Raw genomic sequence first — 24,690 nt, 5'->3', positions numbered from 1 at the left:
AACAGACTTACAGAGCGCTTCCTAATGGATTATGCAGTGTAGGAAAATCACATCCAGCTCAGGGTTTTCCTCCTTCACCTTATCCTGGATTCTTTTCAGCAGCCCAATGTTTGTTCCTGTCAAGTTTGGCGATCCATCCTTGGTGACATTAGCGAGTTTACACCAAGGCAGCTTCAGCCTCTCGATGACCCCAGACACCCTGTCATACAAGTCCTCTGCTTGTGTTTTCCCCTTCATGGACTCCATGGTCAAAAATTCCTCCGTTGTCTCAAAATTGTCATTAATCCCTCGAATAAAAATTAAAAGCTGGGCAGTGTCTTTTATGCCATTACTTTCATCCAGTGCTAATGAATATAACTTGAAGGACTCCGCTTTTTCATTCAGTGAGCTGGTTAAGTCTTCACAGATTAGTTCAACACGGTGAGTAACTGTCCTGCGTGATAAACTAATTTTTTCTAATTTGTTTCTGCTCTCTGGACACAGGAGACCTGCTGTCTCTACCATGCATTCTTTCAAAAGCTCCCCTTCGGAGAAAGGCTTGCTAGCCTTTGCTATTTTAAATGCTAGCAAATAACTTGCCTTCGTGCTTGACTCTTGAATCGTAGTTTGTCGAAAAAAGTATTTTGCTGAGTCTGTAAACTGGCTGCCAACCTCTGAGCTGTAGCTGTCCATTCTTGTGCTGATTGGTTGCTAGCGTAGTTAGCATGCTTCGTGGAAGTGTCGGCTGATATTGTATTCTTTAAAAATGGCAACCGTTTCATTGCAAATAAGACATACAGCCTTTGAACGGACTTTAGCGAAAAAAAAATTTAGTAGTTCACTGTTGGAAGAATTATACTTAGGTTCATTGTGGTTATCATTGAATGACTGTAAAGGTATCTCTATGCATATGTAAGCACTTCTTGTTGAGAAGTACATGTACATTTTAACTGTAATCTGTATGTACTCACAGTAGAAACATGAGAACAGGGTTAACGTGTTCCATATGATAAGATAATGCAAGTGACACTTTCTCTGTTAATATATCTTATGCTGACGCATGATGCCGCCCCTATGTTACATGACTGAAACTAAATAAAAGACGCAGAGGAGATACAGACTCTTCGGAGAAGGAAGGCTGCAGCAGCGGTGCGTGAAGTCTCTATCTCCCCTTGCCGCAAGTAAAAGATCTGAGCTCGTGAGTACTGTCTTTCCTTTCTGTGCTGAGCGTGGGTATTTTCAGGTTTAAACCCAATATTCACTCCTTCTGAAACACTCGACACTCACTATCGACTTTTCTTTGATCCACTCCTTGTTACAGCAGCTCAATGCAGTTGCAAAGTGGAAGAAGAGAGAATAAACCAACAAAGGTCACTTGTGTCTGGAGTGCGCCATCTAGTGGGGTCAACAGAAACGCCAGGTTCTGCAGGAGAAGGCCAAATGAATGTGGTCTTTACCGCAATTTCGTCAATTCTAATATTGACCAAATTATTTCGCGGGCCAGATTGAAAAGCCCAAAGGGCTGTATGTGGCCCGGGGGCCATAGTTTGCCCATGCCTGCCCTAGGTGTAAGAAGGTATGCTTCCGCAGGTCGTTTATTCCAGCATCTGTTAGATTGTACAATGCCGCACTATAAACTCCGCCGTGTACTGTTTACTGCTGCACTTTTTTCTTCCTCCATTTTAGACACGCATCCTCCTACTTATGTGCAATAACTGATGCCTCATCAGTGCAATAACTGATACCTCATCCTCTTGTATATAATCTTCTACATGATATTTATAGGAAAAAAATCATCTGTATATAATGTTTTTTTCTGCAATTCTTGCACTGTGTTTCTTTTTCTTATCTATTCCTGCACTGCCTTTATACTTCTTCTTTGGAGCTGCTGGAACAGTGAACTTTCCCCACTGTGGGATCAATAAAGTTTATCCTTATCCTTTTCCTTATCCTTATCCTTATCTCATTATATTTTGCCCCCACTTTATAGCCTAATATTCTGTGTTGGCTTATTGTTTACCCTTTATGAATATCCACGCTGCTGCAACAACTTCATTTTCCCTCTGGGAATAATAAAGTAATATAGTAAAATAGTAATAACGTCATCTAATAACTTTTGCTGATTAAGGACACCTGAGGATAAGCAACAATTATAATGCTGAATATTAAAACATAACAGTACAGGAACAATTGTTATTTTTTAATTGAAAAACTAATATTGTTTCACACATGCTGTCAAACGAAGGCCTTTTCCTACATGACAAAAAAAAAATTCTTCCATTTTGCTGTGGAAGAACTGGTTTGCACAAATCCCCATCAAACACCTTTGGGATGATTTTGAAAACTGGCTGAGTCGGGCCTATTTTGCAAACATTAGTCTCCAACCTAAATAAGTTTATTTGGCTAAAGTGACGCCAGTCCCTGTAGCCATATTCCAAAATCTCATGGACAGATTTCCCTGGAAACCTTTTAAACCTTTAATAATGGATGAATGGATGCCACTTTGCACTACAACATGGGTGAGCAGCAGAACACCCAGTAAACACTGTCATCTGTCAACTATTTCCTCAACGGCTTGAGTTGAGATTCTGAGTGGAAAGTTCAATGTCGCACTGTGTTTTATGGTCGCAATTCAATAATCCAAACACTGGAAGAGTCCAAAGTCCACATACTTGCTGTTTATGTACTCCATCTGTCTCGTTGCCTCGGTGTCAGACTGCACCTGTCTCTCTTTGAGGCTGACTCCCCGGTTCTCCGTCTCTGCTGGTACCACTGCTGTGTTTGAAGATGAATAAAACGGAGATGGGTTTCAATGTCGGGACGCATTTCCAGGACAGAGGGCCGACCGTCACTTTCAGCAACTTGCACTACTGTGTTCAAGAGAAAAGGCTCTGCTGCAAAGTAGGTGCTGAAAAGTACATCCTCAAAGATGTCAGGTAAGCCACGATACTCACCTGTGACACTGTGAAATTGCAAAGCACAATATTGCATAACACTAACTGCAACATCACCAGGTTGTGACTCTGATAATGTGGCACTCAAGGTGCTTTTCTTGTTTTATTTAAATACGATATTCATGTCACTCTTTACCACCTGACAGTTTGTGTTTGTTATTTTGTTATTTCGCTGAGAGGCAAGGAAGGCTGAAATGGAGAAAACAGGGTCAAGGATGCTAAATCTTGAGCCAGAAGGATGCATTCACACCATAAATATGTCTTTTCCCAGAATATTGCAGTCATCACTTAGGACCAGAGCCATTCACACAACGTACAGTTGAGTGACTTTCAAAAGGCACTGGATTTTATTTGACTTTTTTGATTTTAAAGTAGATATCTATGAATTATACACAGAATATATAGAGCTTAGGGCAATTTGATGGATGTGTTTGATCTCAAATAAGATACAAAAGATATGATTAAGACTTTACCATCACCATAGAAGCTATAGAAAAAATACTGAATGACATATGCTGTAACTCATAAGTAAAAATGTAAAACTATATTATGGCCTTGATGCTTAACAATGTTGTTAATGTCAAAAAGTTGAGCAAATAACTATTGACAGACACTTGACGAGTTTGGAAGCAGTGGTCTAACCCACTTTCTGTAGTTTTTGAGGAAAATGGGTTCAAAGGTTTGTGTTTTCAAGAATGGTCTAACATTCGAAGCAACACGGTAACGCTATGTTTGGGTTGTGGGTTAGACCACTTTACCACTAAAATCTAGGCCATAAAATATTACGTAAATTATATGAAACTCAGATTTTTTGTGGGTTAGACCACTCTGCTTCTAACCCCCTCACTTGTGATTAGATGGTTTGTAATTTCAGTTTTTAAAAAATGGGACATTATTTAAAAACTGAAATATATATATAATATATATAATTGCTTTGTATGACTTGATTGTTGCAGTGGCATCATGAAACCAGGGATGAATGCCATCATGGGTGCCACAGGAAGTGGCAAAACATCGTAAGAACTGTTGTAATCTACATACATATACAGACGTGGACAAAATTGTTGGTACCCCTCGGTTAATGAAAGGAAAACCCACAGAAATAATTTGAATCTGACAAAAGTAATAATAAATAAAAATTCTAGGAAAATTAACCAATGAAAATCAGACATTGCTTTTCAACCGTGGTTCAAAAGAATTATTTTTAAAAAACGAACTCATGAAACAGGCCTGGACAAAAATGATGGTACCCCTAGAAAAGACTGAAAATAATGTGACCATAGGGACATGTTCAATCAAGGTGTGTCCTCTAATTAGCATCACAGGTGTCTACAAACTTGTAATCAGTCAGTCGGCCTATTTATAGGGTTACAGTAGTCACTGTGCTGTTTGGTGACATGGTGTGTACCACGCTTAACATGGACCAGAGGAAGCCAAGGAGAGAGTTGTCTCAGGAGATTAGAAAGAAAATTATAGACCAGCATGTTAAAGGTAAAGGCTAGAAGACCATCTCCAAGCAGCTTGATGTTCCTGTGACTACAGTTGCACATATTATTCAGAAATTTAAGATCCATGGGACTGTAGCCAACCTCCCTGGATGTGGCCTCAGGAGGAAAATTGATGACAAATGGAAGAGATGGATAATACGAATGGTAAGAAAAGAGCCCAGAACAAGCGCTAAAGACATTAAAGGTGAACTCCAAGGTCAAGGTACATCAGTGTCAGATCACACCATCCATCATTGTTTGAACCAAAGTGGACTTCATGGGAGACGACCAAGCAGGACACCATTGTTGAAAACAAATCATAAAAAAGCCAGACTGGAATTTACCAAACTGCATGTTGACAAACCACAAAGCTTCTGGGAGAATGTCCTATGGACAGATGAGACAAAACTGGAACTTTTTGGCACATCAGCTCTATGTTCACAGATGCAAAAATGAAGCATATGAAGAAAAGAACACTGTCCCTACTGTGGAACATGGAGGAGGTTCTGTTATGTTCTGGGGCTGCTTTGCTGCATCTGGTACAGGGTGTCTGGAATCTGTGCAGGTACAATGAAATCTCATGACTATCAAGGTATTCTAGAGAGAAATGTGCTGCCCAGTGTCAGAAAGCTTGGTCTCAGTCGCAGGTCATGGGTCTTGCAACAGGATAATGAGCCAAAACACACAGCTAGAAACAGCCAAGAATGGCTAAGAGGAAAACATTGGACTATTCTGAAGTGGCCTCTATGAGCCCTGATCTAAATCCTATTGAACATCTGTGGAAGGAGCTGAAACATGGTGTCTGGAGAAGGAACCCTTCAAACCTGAGACAACTGGAGCAGTCTGCTGATGAGGAGTGGACCAGAATACCTGCTGAGAGGTGCAGAAGTCTCACTGACAGTTACACAAATGGTTTGATTGCAGTGATTGCCTCAAAAGGTTGTGCAACAAAATATTAAGTTAAGGGTACCATCACTTGTGTCCAGGCCTGTTTCATGAGTTTATTTTTTTATTATTGACTGTCTTTATTGGAAGCAATTTCACTGACATCAACATGGCATATGATACAGTATGGCAGAGAGGGCTTCCAGAGTATCATTTTTTCCAGTATTTTTTCTCTCCCAAACACCTCCCCCCACCCCCATCCAACCCCAAAGGAGAGCAGTTCTTAATGTATATCTACTATCCAAATGTGAACAGCACAAAATACATACAACAAATACAAAAACAAAAGGAAAATAATGATAAATAAGTGAGTACATGACATAAAAAAGTTTAATCAAACTAAATAAGTACTAAAATTACTTTTTTAAAAAAAATAAAACAAATGAATATAATAAAGGGAGGGCTCAGTCATCACAATCAGGCATGGATGTCAAAGATTCAATATAATTAAAGATAAGATAAGATAAGATAAAGTTCTTTATTTCTCCCCACTCCAGGGGAAATTTACATTGTTACAGCAGTTTTATTTACAATATATACAAGGGTGGCAAAATTTTTAACAGAAAAAATAAAAATAAAAATAAAGTTTAAAAGTGCAAAGATGTGCAGTGCAAGAATGTCTGTGCAAATTTTATGGTTTGGGGTGGTAATGATATAGTCCAGTTTATGTTAACATCAGCCAGTGATGCTGATGTTGTAAAGTCTTATAGCAGGTCTCCAAGTCTTCTCAAATAAGTTTAGGGAACCATTAAGGGAAAGTCTAAGCTTTTCAAGTCTAATGGACAGTAACACCTCCTTCGCCCATCTGCCATGAGATGGAGGTTGAGGGTTTTTCCAGTTGAGGAGTGAGTCACCTAGCCAGTAGGGTGGTAAAGGCAAGAACAGTTTGTACAACTTTAAAGGTAAGAGGCTCCAGAGGGGTACCGAACAAAGCCAAGAGAGGTTCAGGAGAGATAGTAATGTTATACGCTGCACTGAGAGTTTTAAAGATTTCAGACCAGAATGTGGCAAGCCTGGGACAGGACCAAAACATGTGGGAATGGTTGGCTGGAGATTGTTTGCACCTATTACATGAATCAGTTACATTGGGGGTAAATCCGAGATAGCCTCGAATTAGTGTAGTGAGCTTTGTGTACAACTTTACACTGTAAGAGGCCATGCCTCGCACAGAATGAAGAAGAGTGAACCAACTGTAAGACTTGTTGCCAATAATCATCAGGCAGTGTGATTCCAAGCTCCTGCTCCCACAAATCCTTGGGAGCAGTAGATGGACTGTCAGTAGCAGAATTGATGAGGCTGTAAATGCTGGAAACTAGTCGCTTTTGTTCAGGATCAAAAGCTAACAGTGAGTACACCAGAGTTTCCGGGGGGCAACTAGGGAATTTGGGGTTCTGGTTCTGAATGAAATGTCTTATCTGAAAAAAACAAAATAGGTGGGATTTAGGCAAATCAAATTTCTCTGAGAGCTCTGAAAAAGACATAAAAGTCCCTTGGTTGTAAAGGTCCTAGAATTTAGTTATCCCTTTGTCAGACCAGGTCTGAAAGGTCAAATCAGTGCAAGAGGGCAAAAATAGGTGATTGTTTACAATAGGTGAAAGGTCTGAGGCCCAGTGGAGGCCCAGGCTTTTGAATCCAGATTCTAATAGAGTTAGTTACCATTGTGTTTGAGGTAAATTTGGAGACAGTCAAAGGGAGTTGAGAGCAGACCAGGGAATTAAGAGAAAGTTTAGAAGATGCCAGTTCCATATCCACCCATGCAGGGGGGCTCTTCATCTGATGTGTTGGTAATCCAGTACAAATGTTTATAAATATTACAGGACCAGTAATAGTGTAAGAAATTGGGCAATGCTAAGCTGCAAAGAGCCTTAGAGAGCTGTAACACTGATCTTTTGATGCATGGATTTTTATTACCTCATAGAAAGGAACCAATGAGTTGATCGAGTGATCTAAAAAAATTATTTTTAAGAAAGATGAGGATATGTGAAAACAGATAGAGAAACTTTGGTAAAACAACCATTTTCACTAAGCTAGCACGATCTACTAGGGATAGTGGGAGACCAGACTATCTGTCAAAGTCTAATTTACACCTCTCAAGGAGAGGAGAGAATTTTTTTGAGAAAAGTCGATTAATCGAAGCTGTAATATGCACCCCCAAATATTTAAATCCATCTATAGCATATTTGAAAGGGAAAAAGGATGGGGGAATATTTTTTGCCAGAGAATTAATGGGGAGAAGTTCGCTTTTGTGGAGGTTAAGTTTATAGCCTGAATAGGACCCAAATTTGTCGAATATATCTAGAACTACGGGGAGAGAGGCAACTGGATTAGAGATGTGTAAAAGGAGGTCGTCGGCATACAATGATAATTTATGAATTTTCACAGCGCAGGTGATGCCCTCAAACCCACCCTCCTGATGCAACCAGATGGCTAGAGGCTCAATGGCTATGGCAAATAAGAGGCGGGAAAGAGGACAGCCCTGCCTGGTTCCACGATGAAGGGGAAATGGGGTAGACTTGAGTCCATTTGTGTGGACCGAGGTGACTGGGCGTGATGTAAAGCGTGATGTAAAACAGTTTGACCCAGGCTATAAAGTCTGAATTAAAACCAAATTTCTGCAAAATAAAAAAAGGAATCTCCACTCCATCCTGTCGAAAGCCTTCTCTGCATCTAGTGAGATAATCACTTCCAGAATGTTCGAGCTAGGAGCACTGATAATGTTTAGGAGCCTCCTTGTATTATGAAATGAGTGCCTTCCAAGCATGAAACCTGTTTGATCAGTTGATATTATACTTGATAGGACCCACTGTAGGTGTTGGGCTAGGATCTTTGACAGGATCTTTAGGTCGACATTTAAAAGAGAGATGGGCCTATAGCTACCGCAGATAAGAGGGTCTTTATCAATCATAAACAGAAGAGAAATGGAGGCCTCCAACAGGGTGGGAGGGAGGTGGCCCTTAGCAAAGGATTCATTATACATTTTTGAAGGGCTTGTGTAATGATGACTGAGAACGGCTTAAAAAACTCCACAGTGAACCCATCAGGGCCTGGAGTTTTACCATTTTGAACTGACATAATTGCCTCTTGTACTTCTTCGGTAGAAATTAGACCACCCAGCTCCCTACACAAATCTTCCTCTATTTTTGGAAAAACAATCTTATCTAAAGGGCTATCTCCATCCCAGACATCCGAAAGACATTGTGAGGAGTAAATATGAGCGTAGAAAGAATAAAGTATCTTATTAATCTCAATAGGATCTGAGGTAGCTTCTCCTGATGCAGGTTTGATCTTGGGGATCAATCTGGATAGTGTGGCTGTATGCGCCTGATGTGCTAATAATCTTCCCGCTTTATCCCCAGACTCAAAGAAATGTTGTTTAGCAAGAAATAGCTGCTTGTGTTTTACTTGTGGATAACAAATCAAATTTGGACTGAAGCTGGAGTTGTTCTTTATAAAGAGCAGGGATAGGAGCTGAAGCATACAAATTGTCAGTTCTAAATATCTCCTTGGTGAGTGCCTCCGACTCCACCCTTTCTAGCTTCTTTAGGGTTGTAACATATGAAATAATTTGCCCGCGCATAAACAACTTGAAAGTTTCCCATAGAGTGCATTTAGAAATATCTGGAGGATCATTAGTGTCAAAGAACAAGGAGATCTGCGTATGAAGGAAGTCTTTAAAGGAAGCTTGGGCTAGCAAGTTAGAGTTAAGTCTCCATTGTCTACAGGGGGGAACATGCTTGGGAAAGCTAGTATCAACAGATACAGGGGCGTGGTCTGAAATAACAATGCTATGGTACTGACAGGTGTGGACCGCTGATAAAAAATAATTATCCATGAAAAAAAATATATCCGCGAATATGAATATTCTGCTCTCAGCTCTCGTAGGAGGCGGTCGCACTTTTCCTCGCTCCGCTATCTCTGTTCCTCCCCATACCCTCATGTTTCCCTGCTTGCTGCATTTCTTCGTCTCGTCTCGTCTGTCTGACGTGGAGCGATCGCTTGGCACTGGACCTTCGAAACACCGATCATGGAATTGATTAACTGGTCTCTCAACGCAATTGACAAGATTGTCGCCACAAAGAGCACAGGCCTAGGGGAGCCTACCTGCCCGGATGGGAGTTTTGCCTCTGGTTACATGATCGACGCCTGGGGGAAGTGGAAGGGGATCATGTGCCTGGCACCCCTATCCATGGAGGATGTGGAAGATGTTTATATATTCGGATTTATGATGACAGTCCTGCTGATAATTGGCTTGTTCACTGGCCTGAGCTTCTGGAAAATCAGGAAGACCGCAGACAGAAACGACGTCCAAACTCTGCTGGTCTATGCAAACGATCGGATCACGGCTGCCGATGCTCAGTATGCCATCAGGGTGAGAATCGCTACAGCTGGGGTCTAAAATTGTTGAGAGCAGTAGGGGAAAGGTGAAATTACTCCTCTCCCGCCTAAACTTGGAGATAACTGATTACATTCTGGCGCCCCTGGAACAATAACAAACTCCTGGCGGGTGTTGCTCGGTACCTGCGAAGACTTGGTTTATCCACCCGGCACGCCAACTAAGACTTTCCTCCCTCTTTTGTTAAAAGCAGCTCATTTCTTTGCAGTGATGGCACTAACATCAGGGTACACGCGCAGTGTTGATTCGTGGTGTTTAAGCCAGTGTTGCCTGGCCCAGCGAAGCACCTTCTCTCTTTCCTGAAAACGATGAAAGCATATCACAAAAGGCCTGGGTCTACCTCCCGGTCCAGGCTTAGCGGCTGAGGATCGATGAGCTCTCTCGAGCTCCGGGGGTTTGGAGAGGATGTCGGGGCCGAGGTTTTCCATTAGCAGATCAGATATGAACTCGACCGGGTCCCGGTCCTTTTCACTGCCCTCAGGAATGTTAATTATCCAGAGGCTGACTCTGTGGGATCTGTTTTCAAGATCGTCAAAGCGGTCATTAAGAGACTTGTTCTGGGCTTGCAGGATCTTCACTGTTTTTTCCGTGCTTGTTATGCACTCAAAGTTATCCCCGGCCAGTGTTTCTGCAGCAGGCAGGTGGCCATTAAAATTATTCACCGTTTCGCGAAGTGCATCCACTGAGGTCTGTAGTGGTTTAACAGACTCCTGGATTAATACTGACATGTCTTCCCGGAGCGAAGCCCGTTGCTTCTCCAGGTCTGAGATTAGCTGGGTTGTTGATAAAACGTCGGACGAGTCATTGTTGAGACCAACAATACCTAGCATCTGAGCTCACGGCTGCCATTTTAGCAAGTTTGCTAACTACAGTAGCCACTCCACCGCGAGTGACTGGCCAGCTTGATGTATTACTCACTTTAGATTTAGAACCAGTCATTTTTCAACCAAGGTTACGTTGTTACTGTAGTCCGTCACTTCCCAAAATCAGCTGTGGTGTTTACAGGTATATATTAACAATTCAACCAGGAGACCTCTTCATGCGAGCTACTCCTACATCGTCACCACCATGAATGTATTTTTTTAAATAGTTCTGTTGAACCACGGTTAAAAGCAATGTCTGATTTTCATTGGTTAATTTTTATAGAATTTTTATCTATTATTACTTTTGTCAAATTCAAATTATTTCTGTGACCATTGTGGGTTTTTCTTTCATTAACCGAGGGGTACCAACAATTTTGTCCACGTCTGTACATAGACATAAGTTCGTACACAAAGTCACATAAAAATTAATTTTTTACTTTCTATGACAGACTACTGGATGTGATCGCAGGCAGAAAAGACCCGGCTGGTCTGCACCACGGAAGCATCTTGGTGGATGGAAAAGTCGTCACAGCTAAACTCAGGCTCAGCTCTGCCTATGTGGTTCAGGTACACAAACTACATGGATTCTTTGACTTTATACACTTGTGTGTAGTTTATTTATGTCCTCCTCTTGTTACCAGGATGATATCGTGATGGGCACTTTGAGCGTGAGGGAGAACCTTCTGTTCAGCGCCAACCTGCGTCTCAGCCGGAAACATCACAGCTCTGAGGATAAAAGCAAGAAAGTAGACGAGATCATACAAGACCTGGGTCTCACAGACTGTGCTGACACAAAGGTACAGAGCTACACTTCACTTTATGGCATTGTTGGAAACAAAACTAGAAGGCTGTAGTTACTCCTAAAGACAGTTATTTTATGATTTGTGCAGCAAACAGATATAATTTTTTATAGTCATGTATAAAAAAAACTGACCTTCAGACTTTCCATAGTCCTTTTACTATGACTTGTAAAATTAGTAGAACAAGGGTCAAACTAAAGTGTGTTTCGATGTTGCCAAAACTCTTTGAGAACATACAGTTCTCCTCATAAGTTTATATGCCCTGGCTGAATTTGTAAAATATGAGAATCAGATCAAATACCATTGCATGACAATGAATTATTTTGTCTGACCACAAACCCTAAATGAAAGAAAAGTTTTTACCTTTTTTTTTAAAAGGACAATATTTCACAAATTTTGCCAGGGTATGTAAACATATGAGCACAGCTGTATGTAAGAGAATACAACACTTCCGTCTGTAAATTGTGAATGGTTCTGTGTTTGTCAGGGTGGGGGTTAGTAATGATGTGATTTTAACTGTAGTGAAATTGGGTATTTCAGGCAATAGTGGCTTATTGAATGTCGGATTGTAGGATTGAAAAAAGACCCAATAAGTTCCAAACTCATTTAGGTTCATTCTTTCCATCCTGCTGATATCTGAAGTCAAGTAGATTCAAGACTCGAGTTTTTATTTGTCACATACAGTCTGCGCAGGGAAATGCAAGGTGACTGTTCTCAAGGCTGTGCAAAAACAATAAGACATTGTAAAAAGGACATATCTTTAGAAGAAAAATCTAGAAAAAAGTCACAATATCATAAATAATGAGGTAGAGATTTTAACGCTCCTGTTAGTGTCATTTCTCAGGAACAGCAATGATGTTCCTGGGTCATGTTTAAGTATCCAAAAGTGTCAGAAACCAAAAACTCCCAATTAATATTGTTTAAATCTCATTGTTAACTCCATTACTAATTTTTTTTAAATCAATATTTAGTGCATAGTGTTCTTCACCTCTCAGATTTCATGGTTCAAAGAGGATAATTCACTTCATTTTTCATTTAAAAAAATGCATATTAAAACTTTTCAGATATACATTGGAAAGACCCACAAACAAAATACATTAGTTTTACATGACATTTATTTATTTATTTTATTTTATTTCATATTTTGATTTTTTTTTGTTTTCATGGAGTTGATACATTAACACAACACACCTCTTCTGTTCAGGGCAGGTTTGCAAACATCTGAAATGAACCATTTTCATTTTATATGTTGATTAATAATAAGCCGAGCAAAAGAAGTTTCAAACTTATAAAATAATTGAACAATTTATTTTATATATTTTTTACATTAAAATTGGTCAATCTGACCGACAACATAATGGGAGGGCAAAACTAAACTGCAGTGTACATTGTGCAAGAGTTCCTTTGTGTGTGTGTGTGTGTGTGTGTGTGTGTGTTCAGATAGGCACTGAGTTCCTGCGTGGTGTGTCAGGAGGAGAGAGGAAGAGGTGCAGCATTGGGATGGAGCTCATCACTTCCCCTACGCTGCTGTTTCTAGACGAGCCGACCACCGGACTGGACTCTAACACTGCAAACTGCATCATCAATCTACTGCACAAGTACAACAGAATTATTAATTGCTCACACATCTCACATACCCACACATACAGTAAGATGCAAATGACAACTGAATCGTGGTATGTGGCAGTGAGCAACATGCTGTTTATCGTCAGCTTTAATGATTGTTTGCATGTGTCTTCACCATCTACTGCGTAAAACTGTTCAAACGTGTGTCCAGGCTGTCGAGACAAGGCAAGACTGTGATCTTCTCCATTCACCAGCCGCGATACTCCATCTTCAAGCAGTTTGACCACTTGACGCTGATGCATAAAGGCGAGGTGGTGTACGCAGGAGCGGCAGGAAACGCTCTGGACTACTTCACAGGCCTCGGTACATAGTGTGTGTGTTTGTGTATTTGTTATAAAAGGTGGAGAACCCTGACAGAGATTCATTTTATATGATGAATACTAACATACCAAAGGGATAACATAGTTCTGAATCTGCATGTGAAGTGCAGATAGTTATCACTCATCTACACAGTTATTGGGGCCAAAGTTTAGCTGCGTACCATAAAGATTAACATTAAAGAGACTTTATTGTCATTGTTCAGAAGTACAACGAAATTCATCTGAAGAACACGACAATTAGCAGCAGTGTAAATAATAAAAATAGTTAAAAAATACTCTTAAATAATAAAAAGACGAATCAAAGTACTATATACAGACAAAGTAAAGTGGTCAGTGCTGATAAAGTGGTCCAGTGTTGAAGTAGAGTTCTTACTGCACAGATGAACTGGGAGGGGGGAATGACTGGGTGGTGGGGCAGTAGGTGGGGGTGTGGTGGTGGGGCAGTAGGTGGGGGTGTGGTGGTGGGGCAGTAGGTGGGGGTGTGATGGTGGGGCAGTAGGTGGGGGTGTGATGGTGGGGCAGTAGGTGGGGGTGTGGTGGTGGGGCAGTAGGTGGGGGTGTGGTGGTGGGGCAGTAGGTGGGGGTGTGGTGGTGGGGCAGTAGGTGGGGGGTGTGGTGGTGGGGCAGTAGGTGGGGGTGTGGTGGTGGGGCAGTAGGTGGGGGTGTGGTGGTGGGGCAGTAGGTGGGGGTGTGGTGGTGGGGCAGTAGGTGGGGGGTGTGATGGTGGGGCAGTAGGTGGGGGTGTGATGGTGGGGCAGTAGGTGGGGGTGTGATGGTGGGGCAGTAGGTGGGGGGTGTGATGGTGGGGCAGTAGGTGGGGGGTGTGATGGTGGGGCAGTAGGTGGGGGATGTGATGGTGGGGCAGTAGGTGGGGGTGTGATGGTGGGGCAGTAGGTGGGGGTGTGATGGTGGGGCAGTAGGTGGGGGGTGTGATGGTGGGGCAGTAGGTGGGGGGTGTGATGGTGGGGCAGTAGGTGGGGGGTGTGATGGTGGGGCAGTAGGTGGGGGGTGTGATGGTGGGGCAGTAGGTGGGGGGTGTGATGGCAGCCACAGCTCTGGGGAAGAAGCTGTTCCACAGTCTGCTGGTTTTTGTTTTTAATGACCAGAACCTTTTCCCTGATGGAAGGGGGACAAACAGTCTGTGTCCAGGATGGTGGGATCTCTGCTGATGCTGCTGGCCTTTTTCCTCAGCCAGCTAGCATAGACAGAGTCCAGGCTGGGAAGCTGTGCTCCCACAATCCACTGTGCAGTTTTTACAACACGGGCCAAGTCCCTTCTGTTTCCACAGGTGCAGCTGGAAAACCAAACTGTGCTGCAGTGGCACAGAATGTTCTCAATCGTACTCCTGTAGAAGTTCATGAGAAGCTGTGAGGGGAGCTTAGTCTTTCTCAACCTCTGCAGAAAGAAAAGTCTCTGCTGAGCCTTCTTCACCAAGTGGGAGGTGTTGGAGGTCCATGTGAGATCACTGGTGATGTGGAGACCCAGGAACTTGATGTTGCTGACCCTCTCCACCTCCTCTCCATTTATGCAGAGAGGTTGGCGGGTCGTTTTCCTGGCTCTTCTGCAGTCCACAATGATCTCCTTTGTTTTGGTGGTATTCATCACCAGGTCTCTTTCAGAGCACCAGCTGACCAGGTGCTGGACCTCCTCCCTGTAGTGGGTCTCATTGTTGTCAGATATTAATCCCACTATGGTGGTGTCATCAGCAAACTTTACTATTGTGTTGGAGGAGTGGATGGGGGTACAGTCATGTATGAAAAGGGTGAACAGGGCCGGGCTGAGGACGCAGCCCTGAGGTGCACCTGTACTCAGTGTGAGTGTGGATGATGTCACCTCTCCTACTGTGACACTCTGTGGTCTGTCGATGAGAAAGCTGTGGATCCAGGAGCAGAGTGTGGTGTCTAGTCCCAGATGGCCAAGCTTGGTTATCAGTTTATGGGGGGAGATGGTGTTGAATGCTGATGTAAAATCAACAAATAGCATTCTAACATAGGTGTTGGGACCTTCTAGGTGGGTTAGGGCTGTGTGCAGTGCAGCTGAGATGGCGTCTTCCATTGATCTGTTTGCCCTATAAGCAAACTGGTGGATGTCCAGAGCAGGAATGATGTCCTTGATGTAATGCAGGACCAGCCTCTCAAAGCACTTCATTATTATTGGTGTCAAGGCAACTGGGCGGTAGTCATTCAGACATTTCACTGCCTGTTTCTTGGGCATGGGCACTATGGTGGTGGATTTAAGGCATGTGGGGACTACAGCCTGCTGTAAAGAGCGGTTGAAAATGTCCGTAAACAAGCCTGCTAGCTGGTCTGCACATGCCTTCAGGACCCGACCCCGCACCCCGTCTGGACCTGCTGCCTTGGTGATATTGATTTTCTTCAGTGTTGACCTAATCTGATGTTGTTGCGGGACTCGGGTGGGCAACTGGTTGGTTGGTGCTATGGGCAAGGCTGGTACACCGGTGGAGGGGGTGTCAAAGCGTGTGAAAAATGCATTCAGGGCATCTGGGAGCGTGGCGTCGCTGCTGGTTGGTGGTGCGCTGCCTTTGTAGTCAGTTATGGCCTTGATGCCTCTCCACATGCTGTGTGAGTCGCTGGTCTTAAAGTGGCCCTCAATGCGCTGCTGGTATTTGCGTTTGGCCTCTCTGATGCCCCTCTTCAGCTCTCTGCAGGAATGGCTGTAGGCCAACCTATCACCTGATTTAAAGGCAGCGTCCCGTGCCCTGAGCAGAGACCGCATATCACTGTCCAGCCATGGCTTCTGGTTGGGGAATACTCTAACATGTAGATGCAATCTGACATTATGTCAGATTGCATCCACCTTAATATGAAAAACTGTACTTGCCCTTTTTTTTTGTTTGTTTTTTACAAATGCCCTCCCCACGTTTAATTTGTTTTCACAGAAGCATTCCTCACAAAGCTGCATGATGGTTTCTGTGTGTGTTTGGACAGGTTATCAGATAGAGTCTTTCGACAATCCCGCTGACTTTTTCATGGACATCACAAATGGAGAAGCAAAGTCAACTTTAGAATCATCCATTGACGGTAAAGTAAAATAAAACAAACTACTATTCACAACACCAGCTGAAATCATGAGTATGTTTTCTGGTGATTTGTGAGAAGGATAATGTTTAGGTGGAAAAGTCAAATTAGACTAAAATTGGTTGGACACTTCTAGTTTTAGACATCGAGGTTACGTACACATTGTTTTAACAGCACTTCAACTGAAGCTGCTACATTATGAAACATAATGAAATAGTTGGTAACTAAAGAAACTCCACTTGTTTTTCTGAGAAGTAGCTCACAAGATCAGACTTTATTCTTTGAAGAATACTGGGTAAATAATGGCAATGCACCAATTATAACAATAAATAATATTGCTTTATGCTTATATAATCTCAAACAGTTTCTTTCTCAATGCCCTGATGACGTCTCTTTTTTGCAAATCATCTAATCCTCAAAATGAGCTCAACTGCTGGTGTAAAAAGAGAATTTTATTACATCATCTGTCTTTATCTGACATGAGACTGTGACATTGCTGTCTTTCCTAAGAGGATGGTAATAACATGCTGGCAGTAAAGTATCGGCAGTCCCAGCTGTACCAGAACGTGACTATGGAGCTGGACCACGTGAATCAAAGCATTGCCGAAGGGGTCAGTGGTGAAGACAAGCCAGCCAGCTATACCACATCTTTCTTCTATCAGGTCAGCAGCTCTATATTTCAGAAATAGATTACTATTTATTGAAAAGTTACACAAAAAACAAGTTTCTTAAGTCAAAAATATAAAGAGTACATTTTAAGTTGGGGGAAATAATATCTGAGCTGGTGTAATTAACATTAGGGAGTTTATGGTGTTATATCACACGTTGTAATGACTGAGGCTATGTCAGTCTGCTTGGCTGCCCGCTGAATGAACCCAGTTTACTATCATTATGCCCATACAAAGTATTTCTCATATCCTCATATTTGTGAGACAGTTGCGTGTGGTGTGCGGCAGGACGGCCCTGAACACCCTGAGGAATCCTCAGACCTCCTACGCCCAGCTGGCTCTCAACATCTTTTTTGGAATTTTGGTGGGACTCATTTATTACCAGCTGCCCAAGACTATGCCCGAGGCCATCCAGAACAGGTACACGTCACCTGCAATATAACCCAGGGTGACTCATCAGATCTGCTTTGTTTTAACCTCTACACCACAACCTTACAGGAAACAGAAGATTTCTTCACTGTTCATTTGGTTTTTATTGTAGATTATTGAAACTGTGATGAAACAGCAAATGTAAAAGTTTCCATTTCAAGAAGGGCTCAGGGTGTTATGCCAAGAATGATTTTTAAAAAAAGATATTTGGTATTTAAATAAAGATCTAATATGTGAGTGCTGGAGGTTTTATTACAACTAAAAATACAGTGAGTGAATAAATATACACCGATCAGACATAACATTATGACCACCTGTCTAATATTGTGTCGGTCCCCCTTTGCTGCCTAAACAGCCCTGACCCATTGAGGCATGGACTCCACTAGATCCCCTGAAGGTGTGCTGTGGCATCTGGCACCAAGATGTTAGCAGCAGATCCTTTAAGTCTTGGAAGCTGCAAGGTGGGGCCTCCATCCATTGGATTTGTTTGCCCAAAACATCCCAAGTCAACACCTCAAACTGGTTGTTGTGCTCCTCAAACCATTTCTGTACCATTTTTGCTTTGTGGCATGGTGCATTATCCTGCTGAAAGAGGCCACAGCCATCAGGGAATACTGTTTCCATGAAAGGGTGTACAAGTTCTGCAACATTGCTAAGGCAGGTGGTACGTATCAAAGTAACATCCACATGGATGACAGGATGCAAGGTTTCCCACCAGAACATTGCTCAAAACATCACACTGCCTCCGCCGGCTTGCCTTCTTCTTATAGTGCATCCCAGTGCCATGTATTCCCCCAGGTAATGCACCAGGCCATCTACGTGATGTCAGAGAAAACGTGATTCATCAGACCTGGCCACCTTCTTCCATTGCTCCATGGTCCAGTTCTGATGCTCACATGTCCATTGTTGGTGCTTTTGGTGGTGCACAGAGGTCAGCATGGACATCCTGACTGGTCTGCAGCTATGCAGCCCCATACACAACACACCGTGATGCACTGTGCATTCTGACACCTTTCTAGCAGAATCGATCAGAACCAGCATTAACTTCTTCAGCAATATGAGCAACAGTTGTCTGTTGGATTGGACCACACAGACCAGCCTTTCTCCCCATGTGTATCAATGAGCCTTGGCCACCCATGACCCTGTTGCCGGTTCACCACTGTTCCTTCCTTGGGTCACTTTTAATAGATACTGACCACTGCAGACCGGGAACACCCCACAAGAGCTGCTGTTTTGGAGATGCTCTGACCAAGTTGTCTAGCCATCACAATTTGGCCCTTGTCAACTCACTCAAATCGTTAGGCTTGCCCATTTTTCCTGCTTCTAACATATCAACTCTGAGGATAAAATGTTCACTTGCTGCCTGATAAATCCAACCCATTAACGGGAGCCATGATGAAGAGGTAATCAGTGTTATTTACTTCACCTGTCAGTGGTCAGAATGTTATGCCCAATCAATATTAAGTCATGATATGCAAAGAAGGAAACTTTTATGATGCTATATTATCAGAGCAGCATTTGCTGACATTGTCTGCTTTACTATCTTCTGTTGAATCAATAACAAAAACTTTCTCTTACCTTTTCTGTCTCAATAACAGGACTGGAGCATTCTTTTTCCTTGTCATCAACATGGTGTTTGGGAACCTTTCGGCTGTTGACCTCTTTATCAAAGAAAGGGCGATCTTCATGTGAGTGAGATATAAACTACATATACATACGCTAAAGGATATGTTATTCTACATTTTTCTTCCTGTTTTCTTCCATTCAAAAATACTAAAACTAACAGGACTTCAGTCTATCTCAGTTTTACTTTCTGACTTCCCTTTTCTGTCTCTTGCACTCAGTCCTCAGCCCATTTGTCTAGAGGTTATAAATCTTGACAAAACAGAACATGAAGTGTTGTTTTGGTTTTGTTATGTCTTCAAAAAGAATATAGAATAGAAAATGTGTTCCCAGAAGAACTGGACATTGTAATCTTTAGTAAACATTGTTCTAACAGGAGGAAATAGTGCATTTATTTGGGGACTATTTTGGTTGTGGACTGATTCGCATTTGTTACCCTAGCGAGTATTTACGAAATGACAGTGTCAACATTGTGGCTCAGTGATGTGTTTTTAAATTTTGGTCTGCAAATGTAGACTGTGGGTATAAGGTTTGTGTTAAACTTTCTGTGTTCAAAGAGCCGCTATGCTCTGCATGATGTAAATTTCAGTACCTTCCCAAATCAGCAAGAGTCGTCAAACGACTGTGACTCTCAAGTCAGTTGGGGAGAGTGACTCAGATGGTTCTCTGGGAATACTGAGTTGGAGTGCCTGAATGTGTTCATCAACAACCCCTAACAAAACTAGTGATTCTCACATAAGTTGTGTTTGGGGTCAATTTGTGTCTGTGCAGCAACGGTGCTACTAGGGCAGTAGTTTGCATGTTTAGTAGCACTGCACAAGATGCTGATTTACTGTGCATGTATGTAACAGAGTCCTTCAGAGTCTTAAGTGAACTAGAAGGAAATGTATCAACAACATCTACATGTCTATGGTATCTGCAACTGTCCATGTGCATGTACCCAACAGACAATAATCAAGGCACATAGTCTGCCACTGGTATTTCATGAAACACTTTCCTCCTATTCCACAGTCTGTCTGGTGCTATTTTGAAAATCTTCTTAGTTGCAGGTAACCTCAAAAAACAATTTCCAAGCTCACAACCTCTTACATTGAAAATAGCAGGTTTTTAACCAAGCAGATTCTACAAAAAAGATCTTTCCAATGTTTGCTATCTAACAGGGATGTTCTTGTTCACCAAATGGTCTTGAAAAAGTTTGTAAATCAAGTTGTGGTCGACGGCGTATGTTTGGCATTAGTGCGACTTGTAAAGAAAAATCGAAGAACGAATCTTCCTCAGGTGACTAAGAATGTCATTGGCAAATAGAGCAGCAATGCTTAAAACCCTCATTACAAAGAATAAGAACTACAAAGAAGATCTCTTCAAACGTTCCTGTCTATCAGGGATATTTGCCCAATGGTCATGGAAAAGTTGCATTTTTCAATCATGTTCTGCCAGAACAACTTCCACATCTCACAGTATTTTCCAGTGCTGCTGCTGCATCCTGAGCTCAGCACCACCCAAGATGAGAACGATAGCAGACTGATAAATGGTGCAGTCAGACCATTCTTCAGGGCTGATACAGCTCTAAGAGGCTATGTATGACTAAAGAAATTGTTGTTTTTTGCAAGAAAATACTTGCTACATCAAGCTTTTTGTTGTGACTTTTGTGTTATTCGTGCAATTTATTTACAAATTGATAAAAGACAATCATAAGCCTCATAGTGTCAGTTGTAGCGAAAAAATCTATAATTTTAATTTGACCTTTTTTCATACCTTTACAATCATCTGCTTTTAACTCCGTCACCATGTTTATATTATGTGTTTCTTGAGTGTCTTTGTTATTGTCTGTTGCAGTCACGAGAATGCCAGTGGCTATTACCGTACCTCCGTCTACTTCCTGTCCAAGGTCTTTGCTGATCTCATTCCCAATCGCATCATCCCGATTCTTGTGTTTTCAGTCATCTCCTACTACATGATGGGTAACATATATGCACGTAAACACAATAAGTACACAACATGATGTATCATAGCAGTCAGTTATCAAGTTCAGAAAGGAGTAGATGCTGATTTATTTCCATCCATGAAATTATGATTATTTAGGACTCAATCTCTAAAAAAGCTTTTTCAATTTACTCACTTGACTTCGAGAGTGAAAGCAGTAAATTATGTAGTGAATAAGAAAGCAGCGTAATTCTTTCTGTATGGGCTTAATCTCAAAGGTGTTCCAGTTTTGTTGAATAAAATCTGGATGACACTTTTAGATGTCTTCCGAAATTATGCTGAATGCTTTTTGTTGGGAACCTTCCATTTAACCTTTCCTGCCATTGCTGAAGAGAAACCTGCCTAAAGCAACATCTTGGATCGTTTTAAAATGCCCATTCTTCCTTGTCTTCCTTCAGGTTTGAAGCCTGCCTTTACGTCCTTCCTTTGTTTTGCGCTGACCATGTGTCTGACCAGTTTGGCGAGTGTTGGTCTCGCTTTCGTCGTCTCAGCAAGTACATCTTCATTCGCAATAGCTAACATCCTCGTTGCTCTGCCCTTCGTCTTCATGATGGTGAGATACCGAGACACATAATGTGTACACTTGAAGTAATGAAGTAGAATTATGTTTTTTCAAGTGTTTCATTACTCCTCTTGCTCCCTTGTGTTACATCTTAGGTCTTTGGTGGTTTCCTTGTTAATCTCAACTCCATGCTGAGCTGGCTCTCTTGGCTGAAATGGATCAGTATCTTCAAATATGGATTGGATGTAAGATATAGAACATAGGCAGAGTGAGGAAGGAGGGTGTGATTGTGACAATAAGATCAGTGGGCTTGAATTTAATCTGCTGTTATCAGCTCGATCTCTTTGTCTCTCTTAGGCTACATTCATCAACGAGATGAAAGGACAGGTGTTCTTCTTCGGCAATGTATCGTGAGTGTGATAACACAGTTTAAAACACAGTAACCAGCCACGTCTCCACACACACACAGTCAGCGTCTCTTTCCTGTGTTCAGTTACCCAGGGGAGCAGTACTTGGAGGAGCAGGGCATCGACTACTCTGTGTGGGGCTTCTGGAAGAATGAGGTGGCTCTAGTGGGAATCATACTCGTCTGCATGTTCCTGGCCTACGTGCAGCTGCGACGAATCAACCGCTGGAAGTGAAGCCCATCCATTTCTGTATCCATCAGTCTTGATCTTATTTATTTAACAAACAAAAAAATACCTGCTACCTAATGTTTTATACGCTTGCACCCTATAAAGATTTCAAAATGTCATTATTTAAATTTAAAATTTAATATTTGCTAAACATTACACATGGAGTCTCTGACTCACCGGCACTCTCATGTGGGAAACAAACACACGTGTCCTAACATTTGACTCCCAGGTGGATAAGCTGCTGATAAGCACACTTGGTTTGTGCATGTGAAATGTCTAATAACAGCCAAGCCACTGTTTAAATCCTTACAAAGCTACTTACAGTGAGTGAGACAACTTAAGCGGCAAGAAGGAAAATGCAGGCGGGTGTCAAATTAAAGGAAAAACCTGAAATAAATGGGTGGAGACACAACACCCATACTGCATGGTACAGCTGAGCAATTACCATCCAGTCCTGCTTTGTGGTTTGTATAAAAAAGGCAAGAAGAGGGTTCACTATCGGGGCACAGATGGCAGGAGCTTCAGTAGCAAAGGCTGCTGTGTTCCAATATGAAAAAAGATTAAATTCAATTTAGTTCAGTTCAGAAAAAGTGACAAATGCATTTTCATCTAAGGGATGGACATCAGTAAATAAAATTGTGGTCGACAGCATACATTTGATGACTGTGCATTAGTGCGATTTGTAAAGAAAAACAGAAGAGCGAGTCTTCCTCTGGTGAATAAGAATGTCATTGACAAATTGAGTTGCAATCCATACATCGCGTTCCAAATTATTATGCAAATTATATTTCTCTCTGATTTTCCTCAATAGTCAATGCAAATGACAGCATAATTTTCAAATCATCAGCTGTTAAAGTTTAATTCAAATGTTATTGAACAAACCTCCCAATGAAAACTGTATTTTTTTCAAAAATAAATAACTTAAAATGCACTGTTCCAAATTATTATGCACAGCAGAGTTTCAAGACATTTTCTAGGTTGTAAAGAACTGAAAATAGTCATTTGTTGAATTTGCAGCATTAGGAGGTCATATTTACTAAAATCAAAAGCTATTTCAATCAAGCACATTTTAACAGGTTAAGTTACATTTTAACATGTATTTCTGGGCCCACTGCAGCCGTTTCTGCTTGTGAGCATTGGTTAGGGGCGGACGAATAGAAGGTTTATGCAAAACCGCAAGCCTCTGGAGGATCCTACACCTTGATGTTCGTGGGACTCCAGAGGCACCAGCAGCTTCAAATACCTGTTTGCTGCTTTGTAATGGCATTTTAGCAGCTGCTCTCTTAATCCAATGTATTTGTCTGGCAGAAACCTTCCTCATTGTGCCTTTATCTGCACGAACCTGTGTGTGCTCTGAATCAGCCACAACTCTCTTAATAGTATGATGATCACACTTAAGTTTTCGTGAAATATCTAAGGTTTTCATACCTTGTCCAAGGCATTCAACTATTTCACGCTTTTCAGCAGCAGAGAGATCAATTTCTTTCCCCATATTGCTTGAAAATGGTGGTCTGCTTAATAGTGTGGAACATCCTTCTTCAGTAGTTTTTCCTTTAATTGGGGTCACCTGGCCAACTAATTATCACAGGTGTCTGAGATTGATTTCAGTGATCCAAAGAGCCATGAGACACAATACCATCCATGAGTTTAATTGAAAAACAAAAAATGTAATCTTTATGACACTTAAATACAATTTGCATAATAATTTGGAACGCGGTGTATATTTTCCCATTTCCCAGGTGAAAAGTCACAAAGTCGGTGCATTAAGCTACTCCTCTTTTTATTAATGCTGTAAAGAAATAGTGAAAGCACTTCTTTAAATTAATGTGCAATGTATCTTTTTTGTTTAAACTTAGTGCATGTTTTACAAGAATGCTGCTGATAGCTCATCAAAATGAAGTACACTACTGTTGTGGGTCACCCAGACAATTTTGTGTTTTTCATGAAAACTCACACTTTAATTCATTTTCAAACATAACTGCACAAGGGTTTTCTAATCATCAATGAGCCTTTCAACACCATTAGCTAACACAATGTAGCATTAGAACACAGGAGTGATGGTTGCTGGAAATGTTCCTCTGTACCTCTATGGAGATATTCCATTAAAAATCAGCTGTTTCCAGCTACAATAGTCATTTACCACATTAACAATGTCTAGACTGTATTTCTGATTCATTTAATAATGTTATCTTCACTGAAAAAATTGCTTTTGTTTCAAAAATAAAGACATTTCTAAATGACCCCGTTTTTTGAACAATAGTGTATGGATGTAAACTAATTAGTTGTATGCTGTAAAACACAGACAGAAAAGCATTCAACTTGGATTATTTTTGGAAAATTCTACTCTGATGTTATCAGACTTACTGCACTCTTGTACCAGCTCTTTGTTGAATGAATGTGATTAACAAAAAAAACCTGCTTTTAAACCTTTTGTGATTTTTACAA

The 24,690-nt window shown here is 41.5% G+C and overlaps 1 protein-coding gene across 4 annotated transcripts; it reads left to right on the top strand.

Moving 5' to 3' along the window:
• The first annotated feature begins 1,106 nt into the window (after positions 1–1,106).
• Positions 1,107–24,485, top strand: abcg2b (ATP-binding cassette, sub-family G (WHITE), member 2b). 4 transcript variants are annotated; one of them, XM_055009882.1, is made up of 17 exons: positions 1,107–1,177; positions 2,695–2,915; positions 3,890–3,949; positions 11,071–11,188; positions 11,263–11,418; positions 12,862–13,019; positions 13,199–13,350; positions 16,316–16,408; positions 16,916–17,067; positions 17,342–17,493; positions 19,101–19,190; positions 20,962–21,086; positions 21,507–21,661; positions 21,766–21,855; positions 21,968–22,020; positions 22,104–22,266; positions 22,570–24,485. In XM_055009882.1, exons 2-16 carry the CDS (start codon positions 2,767–2,769, stop codon positions 22,249–22,251), a joined length of 1,851 nt encoding a protein of 616 aa, XP_054865857.1. In that variant the 5' UTR covers positions 1,107–1,177; positions 2,695–2,766; the 3' UTR covers positions 22,252–22,266; positions 22,570–24,485. The 4 variants fall into 4 exon arrangements, with proteins under 4 accessions (XP_054865857.1, XP_023123225.2, XP_054865856.1 ...); XM_023267457.3 differs by having other exon boundaries at positions 1,108–1,177; positions 22,104–24,485; XM_055009881.1 differs by lacking the exon at positions 1,107–1,177 and adding an exon at positions 1,334–1,555 and having other exon boundaries at positions 2,717–2,915; positions 22,104–24,485.
• The last annotated feature ends 205 nt before the right edge of the window (positions 24,486–24,690 follow it).

The sequence above is a fragment of the Amphiprion ocellaris genome, chromosome 4, assembly GCF_022539595.1.
Source record: "Amphiprion ocellaris isolate individual 3 ecotype Okinawa chromosome 4, ASM2253959v1, whole genome shotgun sequence".
Taxonomy (NCBI): domain Eukaryota; kingdom Metazoa; phylum Chordata; class Actinopteri; family Pomacentridae; genus Amphiprion; species Amphiprion ocellaris.
Note: the sequence above shows the minus strand (reverse complement) of the source record. Positions and strands in the feature narration are given on the sequence as shown.

What these genes read in the sequence shown, in the direction of transcription:
- abcg2b (XM_055009882.1), top strand. Translation starts at nt 2,767, where the DNA reads ATGAATAAAACGGAGATGGGTTTCAATGTCGGGACGCATTTCCAGGAC. An exon ending in ATCATCAATCTACTGCACAA is followed by an intron (nt 13,020 to 13,198) that starts GTACAACAGAAT and finishes ACGTGTGTCCAG; the next exon opens with GCTGTCGAGACAAGGCAAGA. An exon ending in TTCTTCTTCGGCAATGTATC is followed by an intron (nt 22,021 to 22,103) that starts GTGAGTGTGATA and finishes TCCTGTGTTCAG; the next exon opens with TTACCCAGGGGAGCAGTACT.